This window comes from Porites lutea, chromosome 11 (assembly GCF_958299795.1).
Source record: "Porites lutea chromosome 11, jaPorLute2.1, whole genome shotgun sequence".
Classification (NCBI taxonomy): Eukaryota; Metazoa; Cnidaria; class Anthozoa; order Scleractinia; family Poritidae; genus Porites; species Porites lutea.
The window spans coordinates 8,513,196-8,525,175 of NC_133211.1; the positions used below are offsets into that span (position 1 = coordinate 8,513,196).

The 11,980-nt window shown below is 39.8% G+C and overlaps 1 protein-coding gene across 1 annotated transcript; it reads left to right on the forward strand.

Annotated features, from left to right (window-relative positions):
- Positions 1–679: 679 nt before the first annotated feature.
- LOC140953149 (uncharacterized) lies at positions 680–8,678 on the forward strand. Its single transcript, XM_073402649.1, has 5 exons — positions 680–694; positions 1,221–1,319; positions 1,652–1,717; positions 7,797–8,151; positions 8,662–8,678. Exons 1-5 carry the CDS (start codon positions 680–682, stop codon positions 8,676–8,678), a joined length of 552 nt encoding a protein of 183 aa, XP_073258750.1.
- Positions 8,679–11,980: the final 3,302 nt, after the last annotated feature.

The following is an 11,980-nucleotide window of genomic DNA, read 5'->3' on the forward strand; positions in this document are numbered from 1 at the left end:
AAACAGATGGCTGAGGGAAGAATTTCATCCTCAAATAATGGAAACAATGCGTTGGATCGAAACCCACCAACAACAAATTAAAGAAAATAACCAACACGTAACAAAACCAATGAAGTACCTGGGAGTATAATTCACTGTCAATAGCAATCCATGCAAACAGAATAAAAGGTCTCACCCATAAGATGAAATTTCATTTCTATTCATTTTCTAGATTACAATGGCTCTCCGAAAATTGTTGCACGAGAGAATCTTACCGTCAGAAGCTCTCTTCTTCTATCCTGAAGAAATTATGACTGGAATTGGCCCTGCAAAAATTATCTCGCAAAAAATAACGTTGTTATTGGAGGGACTGTTAACTGGCAAGGAGAAGGAGTGGAAGCTGAAATCATCGCCTTAAGTGGTAAGTAAAGTAATTAACTGTTAACTGTGTTTTTCTGTTGCAAGGTTTGCCCTTCTACCAGATATCTTGATTTACCATGTTTGTGTTCTTTTCTCATTGTAGAAATTACTGATGAACTAAATGAGAAGGATCTGTTTTGGTCAAAAAAGAATCTTGAAGAAACTACTCAAGTTGATTCCGTCAGTGCACCAAACGAACCTCCAAAGAAGAGATCGTGATTGGTGAGTTTGGTTAATCTGTATCATCAATATTACTCCAGTTTTGTTTGGTTATGTGATTATGATGCTCTATTTAGTAATTATTAATGCGAACTGAAGATCGCGCTAAAATTTAGTAGTCCGACTCAAATATTAAAGCGTTAACTTGGCACTACCTTTAAGCGTTAGTGACAAACTGAACTACCGTATTTATTCGAATAAGCGCCCAACCTCGAATTAGCGCCCACCTCGAATAAGCGCCCATCCTAAAGGTAGAAAAAGTTAATAAGCACCCAGCCTCGAAAAAGTGCCCACCCCACCCCACTCCCTCCCACAAAAACTCCAATAAGATATAATAAGGGACCCTCCCGAAGACGGAGTTTTCTTCAGGGTAGTATTGTACAGAAACCTTGCTTTGTTACATCTTCGCTTTTTGTTATTAGCACCTACTGTTTTGTTGCAAAATATACTACTACACTTGCTGAGAATGGTCAAAATGTAATAAGCGCCCAGCCTCAAATAAGCGCCCACCTTGAATAAGCGCCCACTCTCAAGGTCCAAAAATTTAATAAGCGCCCAGGGCGGTTAATCGAAGAAATACGGTAAATTCGTTTTTATTTCAGGAGAAAAGCAATGCCGAGGAAAACGTGGCAAAGACAAAGGACACCACAGAGCCACCATCTACCACGACAGCTGAAGTGGTGGATTTGAGCAAGGAGGAGGTAAATATTGTAACTCTTCACTTCAAAAATTTGAAGTTTGATTTTAAGTATTTGCTTGGATCATGGTCTTCCTTGAATAGCGTTTTTCTGTCATAAGTGCAGTTTGTTGAAGCTGTTTTTAGTCAATGATTGCAGTCCAAGTAAAGAAGCTTTTTCACACTTTGTTAATGAATTGGAATAATCTCTTATTTTCAAATTTTCCATTTTTGCGTAATAATATTGCATGTACTGGATTATGGTAAGCCGAGCTGCTTTGCTGATTTTACTTAACCTGAAAATTTTATAACCATTAAGTTTTGTTCACTGAAAAACTTTGGATCGGTTTCTTTCAGGAAAAAAATAACTCTAATGCGTCAGCAAAGACCAATGATAGCTCCGCAACGCCATTATCTGCACAGGTATTTCTGTAGTAACTATTTTTAACAACTTGTAGTTATGAAGGTTTGGCTTATAAAAGAGAATTTCATCCATGTGCTTTTATATTGGCTGCATTGCAGCCGGCCCACAGAAGGTTTATGGTGTCTGTAATGCAGGCTACATTTATATCCTCACTCAAAAGAAGCATAATACTTTGATTCTGTTTTAAAATAACTTCATTTGTCCAGCAAATTTGAACAGCAGTCGTTTGGCAAATATGCAAGCATTTAGTTTTAAACATCTGAAGTCAGTTGGTCTGAACGTCTAGAAGTAAGTTCCCGAGCGCCTACAATTTGTAGATATTTAAAGTAGGTTTTAGTGCAGGCAACTTTTGTTTTTCACTTCTATTAACTACGTGAATGTCTTACATGTATGCTTTAACTGAAACGTTTGCAAAAGTTTGTTATGATTGTGTTTAAATCGCGGTAACTGAAACTGATACTCCATTTTTTATTTTGTTCTTTAGAAAGATATCTGCACAAAGATCACTTTGCAGGAGAGTGATAGAAAGAATTCTTAAAGGAACAAAGAAAGAGGGAAGAAGACCTGGCAGCTAAACGTAAAAGTGCAACCAGGAAACTGAATTTTCTTGATTCTTCCCACAATGCCATCATGAAAAAAATTGATTCTCCAGACAACGTCAGCCTGATTAAAAAGCAGCTTGAGGCACAAACAAGAAAGCATGATCTTCTAAAGAATCAGATCCTGAAACACGAGCAATTCCCTAAGGTAAGCACAAAGCAATGTAGTTTCTTTATTCTCCGTCAAGAATCAGGTTGCAGTGGCTACCAAATAATAGCAGCACGCCCCCCTCAAACAGTTCTTTCTTTCAGTCTTCTTTTTTAGTTTTTGTGGACTTGTTTTTTGTTGCGCTTCTCTCATCGTTTCTGCTTGAAGAGCAAAGACTTGGGACAGTTTTTTTGCAGAATGGGGCGATTTGAATTTCCCTGACATTAATGATACTTTTCTGTCAACTTTGTAAGTTTGAAAATCAAAGGAAAGAAAGGCATAAGTTTAACAACAGTATTAAAATGCAGTTTGTATCGCTGCTGGAAGTGTGCTGTGCCTACATTTATTCATGTATTTATTTTGACTTAAGATGATGGACAGATTCAAAGATTCTCTTGTCTCATTAGGGGAGACGTTGGGGCACAGATTGTCACAGATCAAACAATGGCTAGAATCTTTAGAGCCTGTGTTAAGTTGAATAATAATAATAACCTTTATTTATCCATCTTTTAAAAATATATACAATGGATTTACAATACTACAAAATGCTATCAAGTGATTATTCTAATAAAAAAGTAAGAAAAGTAGGTAAGTAAGTAAGTAAGTAAAAATAACAGGTCATTAAAGAAGTCTAACAGCTCTTGCTATAAATGAATTTGCATGTTGTTGCGTCCCTGACTGTGGTATTGCTACTGAACCTGGTCTGGATCTTAAGTTATAGCTGTGGCTGGTATTTGGCTTAGTGAGAAAAATTTGATTTGGGTGGTTAATATAATTCACTATTCTTTCTAATTCACTCTTTGTTGCTACATTGCACCTGTCCTCTAGTGTTGGAAGGAATGTTCTTGGTATCCCGATGATATTTACACACCTGTTTTGTAAAGACTGCAACTCTTCTGCAAGGTACTTTGGCAAGCCGCCCCACAGTGGGGAGGCATATTCAAGAAGTGGGCGTATTTTGGTACAATATATCCTGATCCTTATCTCTGTAGGTAGGTTTCCTTTCCTAGATTCTCTTAAGAAATACAATCTCTTGCTGGCTTTCTTTACAGTCAGTTCAACATGGTAATTGCAACGTAGGTTGTCTTGTTGACATACCCCCAGTAGCTTAAACTTGGATACCCTCTCTCTTACAACCAGGGGTCTTAGAACCAGGGGTTCTTACAACCGGGGCTCTTACAAACCGAGGTTCTTACAACCAGAAGCCTTAGAACCAGTGGTTCTCACATTCAGGGGTCTTAACACTAGGGGTTCTTACAACCAGGGGTTGTTACAAACAGGGGTCTTAGAACCAGGGGTTCTTACAACTGAAGGTCTTACAACCCGGGGTTCTTACAACCAGGGGTCTTAATCCAGGGTTCTTAAAACTGGGGGTCTTACAACAGCGGTTTTCTACAACCAGGGGTCTTAGAACCAGGGGTTCGTACAACCGGGGGTCTTACAACCAGGGGTCTTACATCCAGGGGTTTCTTACAACCAGTGGTTTGTACAACTGGGGGTCTTACAACCAGAGGTTCTTACAACAAGCGGTCTAAGGGTTCCGACGATTTAGGGGTCTTACAACCGGGAGTTCTTATAACCAGCGGTCTTACAACCAGGGGTCTTAACCAGGGGTCTTAGAAACAGGGGTTCTTACAACGAGGGGTTCTTACAACCAGGGGTCTTAGAACCAGGGGTTCTCACAACCAGTGGTCTTACAACTAGGGGTTCTTACAACCAGGGGTCTTACAACCAGGTATTCTTACAACTTGGGAACTTTTAACCAGAGGTTCTTACAACTAAGAGCCTTATGACCAGGGGTTCTTAAAACCGGGGGTCTCACTACTAGGGGTTCCGACAATTAGGGGTCTTACAACCTGGAGTTCTTATAACCAGCGGTCTTACAACCAGGGGTCTTAGAACCAGAGGGTCTTAGAACCAGGGGTTCTTACAACCGGGGGTGTTACAACTAGGGGTTCTTACAACCATCTGCGTGACAACCAGGGGTTCTTAAAACCAGGGTTCTTTTGACTAGGGGTTCTTACGACGAGGGCTCTTACAACCAGGTTTTCTTACAACTGGGGGACTTACAACCAGGGGTTCTTACAACTAAAAGTCTTACGACCACAGGTTCTTTCAACCAGGGGTCCCACAACTAGGGGTTCCGACAATTAGAGATCTTACCACCAGGGGTTCTTATAACCAGCAGTCTTACAACGAGGGGTTCCTACAACCAGGGGTTCTAACAACGAGGGGTCTTACAACCGGAGGTTCTTACACCTGGGGGTCTTTTAACCCGGGGTTCTTACAACCTTGGGTCTTACAGCAAGGGGTTCTTAAAACCATAGGTCTTAGAACCGGGGGTCTTAGAACAAGGGGTTCTTACAACCTGGGTTCTTCCAACCAGGGGTTCTTACAAGCGGGGGTCTTACAACCATGGGTTCTTACAACCAGGGGTCTTAGAACCAGGGGTTCTTACTACCGGGGGTGTTACAACCAGGGGTCTTACAAGTAGGGGTTCTTAAAACTGGGGGTCTTACAACCAGGGGTCTTACAACTAGGGGTTCTTCCAACCAGGTGTTCTTACAACCGGGGGTCTTACAAGCAGGGGTTCTTACAAGCCGGGGTGTTACAACCAGGGGTTCTTACAAGCATGGGTTCTTACAACCAGGGGTCTTAGAACCAGGGGTTCTTACTACTGGGGGTGTTACAACTAGTGATTCTTACAACCATCAGTCTTACAACCAGGGGTTCTTACTACCAGGGGTCTTACAACTAGGGGTTCTTACAACCAGGGGTTCTTACATCCAAGGGCATTACAAGAGGGGTTTTAGACCAGGGGTTTTTACAATCAGGGGTTGTTACAACTGAGGGTCTTACAACCAGGAGTTCTTTTAACCAGAGTTTCTTACAAGTTGGGGTATTACAAATAGGGGTTCTTATAACCTGGGGACTTGCAACCTGGGGTCTTACAACCAGGGGTTTTTACAACCAGGGTCTTACAACCAGGGGTTCTTACAACTGGGCTTCTTACTACCGGGGGTTCTTATAACCAGGGGTCTTACAACCATGGGTTTGTACATGAAGGGGTTCTTACAACTGGGGGTCTAACAAGCAAGAGTTTTTATAACCAGGGTCTTACAACCAGGTTTTCTTACAACCAGGGTACTTACAACCAGGGGGTATTACAAGCAAGGGTCTAACAACCAGGGATTCTTACAACCGGCGGTGTTACAACCAGGCGCTATTATAATCAGGTGTCTTACAACCAGGGAATCTTACAGCAAGGTTCTTACAACCAGTGGTCTTACATCCAGGGGTTGTTACAACCATGGTTTCTTGCGACCATGGGTCTTACAATCAGAGGTTCTTACAACCAGAGGTCTTACAATTAGGGGTTCTTACAACCAGGGGTCTTAAAATCAGAGGTTCTTACAACCTGAGGTCTTACAATGAGGGGTTCTTACATTTATTACATCCACTTTGAAATCACTGGCTATCCGTGCAATCTGATTGGCTCTCAACAGTGTGATTTATTCCTAAATCGCACCATTTTTTGCTCTAAATTGCATCTGTTTAAAATTACATCATTCATGTTCTAAAGCGCATCATTTCTGTTTTAAATCGCACCATTTTTGTTCTATATATCGCATCATTTCTGTTTCGAATACAAAATGAGATGTAAAAGCCTTTTTGTTTCGGCTTTTTAACAAACCGGCTACTCGATCAATAAAATATTAGTACTGACTAAATTCTGCGATTTCAAAATGGATGTAATAAAGTGGTAATTGAACTTCGTGTCGTGCAATTTTGGTCTGAAATCATACTTGTGATTTCAAATCAAACTCGCGCTGCGCGCTCTTTTGATTTTGAAATCACGCGTATGATTTCAGACCAAATTGCACTCCACTTAGTTCAATTACCATTATTAATCTGCTGTTACCTTAAGGGGTTCTTAAAACCGGGGGTCTTAGAACCACGGGTTCTTACACCCCAGGGGGTCTTACAACAATCGGTTCTTACAACAGGGGTTTTTATGACAAGGGATTCTTACAACCAGGGGTTCCAACAGTTAGGGGTCTTACAAGCAGGGGTTCTTACAACCGGGGGTCTTATAACCAGGGATTCTTACAACCAGGGGACTTGCAACAAGGGTTTCTTACAACCAGGGGTCTTACAACTAGGGGTTCTTACAACCAGGGGTCTTAGAAGCAGGGGTTCTTACATCTGGGGGTCTTACAACTAGGGGTTTTTACAACCAGGGGTCTTAAAACCAAAGGCTCTTACAACCAGGGGTTCTTACAACTGGAGGTCTTAGAAGCAGAGGTTTTTTACAACCTGGCGTCTTACAACCAGCGGTTGTTGCAACCGGGTGTCTTACAACCAGGGGTTCTTACAACCAGGGTTCGTACAACTGGGTATCTTAAAACCAGGGGTTCTTACCACAAGAGCTGAAGTGGTGGATTTGATTAAGGAGGAGGTAAATATTGTAACTCTACATTTCCAAAATTTGAAGTTTGATTTTGAGTATTTGCTTGGATCATGGTCTTCCTTGAATAGCGTTTTTCTGTCATAAGTGCAGTTCGTTAAAGCTGTTTTTAGTCAATGATTGCAGTCCAAGTAAAGAAGTGTTTTCACACTTTGTTAATGAATTGGAATCATCTCTTATTTCAAATTTTCCAGTTTTGCATTATAATTTCATGTAGTGGATTATGGTAAGCCGAGCTGCTTTGCTGATTTCACTTAACTTGAAAATTTTATAACCATTAAGTTTTGTTCACTGAAAAACTTTGGATCGCTTTCTTTCACGAGAAAACTAACTCTAATGCGTCAGCAAAGACCAATAATAGCTCCGCAACGCCACTATCTGCACAGGTAATTCTGTAGCAACTATTTTGAACAACTTGTAGTTATGAAGGTTTGGCCTGTAAAAGAGAATTTCATCCATGTGCATTTATATTGGCTGCGTTGCAGCCAACCCACAGAAGGTTTATGGTGTCTGTAATGCAGCCTACATTTATACCCTCACTCAAAACAAGTATAATATTTTGATTCTGTTTTAAAATAACTTCATTTGTCGAGCAAATTTGAACAGCAGTCTTTTGGCAAATATGCAAGTATTTAGTTTTAAACATCTGAAGTCAGTTGGTCTGAACGTCTAGAAGTAAGTTCCCGAGTTCCTACAATTTGTAGATATTTTAAGTAGGTTTTTGTGCAGGGAATTGTGGTTTTCACTTCTATTAACTACGTGAATGTCTTACATGTACGCTTTAAACTTCAAAATTCTGTTATGATCATGTTTAAATCGTGGTAACTGAAACTGATACTCCATTTTTTAATTTTGTTCTTTAGAAAGATCACGTCGCAGGAGACCGATACAAAGAATTCTTAAAGGAACAAAAAAAGAGGGAAGAAGACCTGGCAGCTAAACGTAAAAGTACAACCAAGAAACTTAATTTTCCTGATTCTTCCCACGATGTCATCATGAAAAAAATTGATTCTCCAGACAACGTCAGCCTGATTAAAAAGCAGCTTGAGGCACAAACAAGAAAGCATGATCTTCTAAAGAATCAGATCCCAGATCATGAGCAATTCTTAAAGGTAAGCACAAAGCAATGTAGTTTCTGTATTCTCCGTCAAGAATCAGGTTGCAGTGGCTACCAAATAATAGAGAGATTAAGTTTCACGTTTACGCCAAACGGCAAACGTGAATTTGTACCACGTGACCAAGTTTTCCCTTATTTTTTGTTTACTGTTTATTACTTCTACACAAAAATAGGTAAATTTATGCCAGTTTTATCCAAAAGAATCGTTCTGGACCGTTTTTATCTGCTTATTTTCTATTTTGAGAAATTCTCAACTGACGTTTGCCGTTTCCCGTGTGCCGTAAACGTGAATCTTAATCTCTCTAATAGCAAAATGCTCCCTCAAAAAGTTCTTTCTTTCAGTCTTCTTTTTTTAGTTTTTGTGGACTTGTTTTTTGTTGCGGTTCTCTCATCGTTTCTGCTTGAAGAGCGAAGACTTGGCTGGACACTTTTTTTGCAGAATGGGGCGATTTGAATTTCCCTGACATTAATGATACTTTGCTGTCAACTTTGTAAGTTTGAAAATCAAAGGAAAGAAAGGCATAAGTTTAACAACAGTATTAAATCCAGTTTGTATCGCTGCTGGAAGGGTGCTGTGCCTACATTTATTCATGTATTTATTTTGACTTAAGATAATGGACAGATTTGAAGATTCTCTTGTCTCATTGGGGGAGACGTTGGTGTGCGGATTGTCACAGATCAAACAATGGTCAGAATATTTAGAGACTGTGGTAAGTTGAATAATAATAATAACCTTTATTTATCCATCTTTTAAAAATATATACAATGGATTTACAATACTATAAAATGCTATCAAGTGATTATTCTAATAGAAAAGTAAGTAAGTAAGTCAGTAAGTAAACATAACAGGTCATTAAAGAAGTCTTGGAGCTCTTGCTATGAATGAATTTGCATGTCTTTGCATCCCTGACTGTGGTATTGCTACTGAACCTGGTTTGGATCTTAAGTTATAGCCGTGGCTGGTATTTGGCTTAGTGAGATAAATTTGATTCACAACTCTTTCTAATTCACGCTTTCTTGCTATGTTGCACTTGTCCTCTAGCATTGGAAGGAATGTTCTTGGTATCCCGATGATATCTACACACCTGTTTTGTAAAGACTGCAACTCTTCCCCACAGTGGGTGGCATGTTCGAGAAGTGGGCATATTTTGGTACAATATTATCGTGATGCTGATCTCTGTAGGTAGGTTTGCTTTCATACATTCCCTTAAAAAATACAATCTCTTCCTGGCTTTCTTAACAGTTTGAGTTCAACATGGTAATTCCAACATAGGTTGTCTTGTTGCCATACCCCCAGTAGCTTAAACTTGGATACCCTGTCCAAACATGAGTCATTTATTTGGAAAAGATGTGGCTCAATAAAGTTTTTGCAGAACGAGATCCACATATCCTTGGTTTTCTTTGACTTCAATAGAATGTTGCCCAGTTCTGAAGGCTGTCAAGTACCTTCTGCATATTTGATAATTCGCCATTTGGTATACTTTTAGACGCTGTGCAGTCGTCACTGTACTTACACATCTTTACGCGTCCTTGTTGTTGTACAGGTATAGAATCGTCGAAATCATGCATTAAGATACCGAACAGTAAAGGGGATATGACAGATCCTTATGGTACACCCGCCGGGCAAGTCTGCGTTGTTGATAGTACCCAGGAAGCTGGAGAACGCTTTGTATCCATTGCCACAAAGACCTGTTAATGTTCCTACCTTTAAGCTTGGACAAAAGAATTGAGTGATCAGCTAGATCAAAGGCATTGCTGAAGTCGATAAATAAGGAATGGATGACCTTTTTCGCCTCTGTTGTGTTGTCAGCGTGGTTTAACCATGTTTGCGTGATGTTTACAAGAGCAGATACAGTCGAGTGACCATGGGAGAAAGCATGTTGATTCTCTTTGACTCTGAAGGCATCCTTATTTAGCATTATTTGTACCCTCTCAAGGACTTTGCCTAGGACAGGTAAAACTGATATCTGCCTGACGTCTGTTTCGAGGTCTTCGGGCAGGTGGACTTTTGGAACAGGACTAACAAGAGCATGCTTGTATAAGGTCGGGCACTTCTTTTCAAGAATACTTGCACAGATGATATCAAGGCTTGGAAACATTAAACATCTACAAAACTAAACTGTGAACTCAGTAGTTTAAGCCACATTGTAGCTGCTTCCTTTAGTGCACAGTCTTTAAAAATGAAGCAAAATTATTCAGTGCACTCGGCATAAGTCAAATTGCAGCTGAAAAAGAGTTACTGTTAGGCTAGAGGTCAGGCCTAAAACGCTGAATTTAACACATGATAAGTTCGGCCTTTGGAAACACCTATTTCAAACTAGTGTATCGTGTAAGCATTTTTTTCCTTTTGTCCTTTTTAATGTTGTTCAGTTTGAATAACTGGGCTTTGGAATACAGGAAACACAATAGTTATGATTCTTTCTTTTTTTTCCTATAGTTCAGGAGTGAGGAGACCTACAACTCTCCCGGTCTGTTGTAGAATCAAGATCTTCCGTAAATTGACATGGAGACCATGGCAACTTTACATCATGACGAAGTCGACGCCAGCATCCCAGCTATGCCCCAGGCGCTGCAATGCCAGAAACACCATCACGGCACAGTTAGCTATCCATTCCCAAGAAAGGTCAGGTTTGTTTGCCTCTGCTTGCAAAGCAGTATTTTGCATGCCACTGGCAAATGGGTTTCACAGTATGAGAAACACATGTTTGTCTCTTTGAGGAATAATTTTCCACAAAAAGGTTCAACAGTCCCTTCTGATTCAAAGTTTGGAGCCCCCGCACCCCCCAAAAAACAAATAAATAAATAAATAAATAAATAAATTTCTGGATCTGCCCCTGCAAAGTGTATCCGTGTAAAACCTCATGGTGGTTGGGGGTGGGGGGCGGGGGGGGGGGGGGGGCTACTTAATGGCATTTAATTTTGAGGGCTGTCTCTCTGGTATATAGTTACCAAGGAGTGACCAACAATGGGTTATAAATGACCTATAATGAGCTACAAAAAATGATCCATGGTGGTGTGTCTGTCATATGGCAGTCAGTAAACCTGCCTCAAGATTGTTTCATTGAATGTAAGAGAAACCTTGTGCTTGAACATGACACTTTGAGGTGTTTATCTTTGTATGTGTTATGTCTCTGACATTTGTGAAGTAGATTCGATGATGTAGCTAAAAATTTAACGCTGACCCTAATGCAGTAACTGCACGAAATAGTCCCCCCTCTATTTGATTTACCTTTCCCCTTTTTGTTAAAAATGTTAAATATCTACTCACCTTTAAACAAGAACCCCGTTAACCCACTCCTTGACAAGCGTTTTAAAATAAGGTTTTATAGTATGTTTATTAATCTTTAACCAATACAAGGGTGAGGATTCTGTGATTTTATGAGCTGTGCAGCTCCAAGCTGTAACCTAATTAAGAATAAATGAAATGACAATAATAGTAGTGATATTAGATTGTTACAAATAATAAAAATATCAAAAGTAGGTTGAGTTTGTCCGGGTGAACGTAGTCCCCATTTTGGTGACGTTCGCCAGTGTGACAACACAATTTGTGCTTTGAACTAAAAATCCAAAACAAGTTGTCAGTCATTAATTGTACTCCATCGAGCAAGTTTAGTAAACAAATAACAAAAATCATAAGATATACGTAAATTTAGCACACATGCAACAATTGAGGGGTGGTTTGGCCCCATCGTGGCAATGGGGTTTTGAATGTTCAAAACTATGTGCCTAAAATTTAAATTATCGATGAATCACTGACAAATACGGAAAGGGACACATCTATTTTAGCTATTTTGTCTGCGATCTTGCTTTCAGTTTATTGATATTTTTTGACCTTCACCTTCTCAATTCTGCAGTTATCTCTTGTGGTAAAATTGTAGAACCGAGTCTGATGTGTTTTTTTCCTTTTCATTTTGCTAGATTTTTTTGTTG

What these genes read in the sequence shown, in the direction of transcription:
- LOC140953149 (XM_073402649.1), top strand. An exon ending in TGGATTTGAGCAAGGAGGAG is followed by an intron (nt 1,320 to 1,651) that starts GTAAATATTGTA and finishes GGTTTCTTTCAG; the next exon opens with GAAAAAAATAACTCTAATGC. An exon ending in CAACGCCATTATCTGCACAG is followed by an intron (nt 1,718 to 7,796) that starts GTATTTCTGTAG and finishes TTTGTTCTTTAG; the next exon opens with AAAGATCACGTCGCAGGAGA.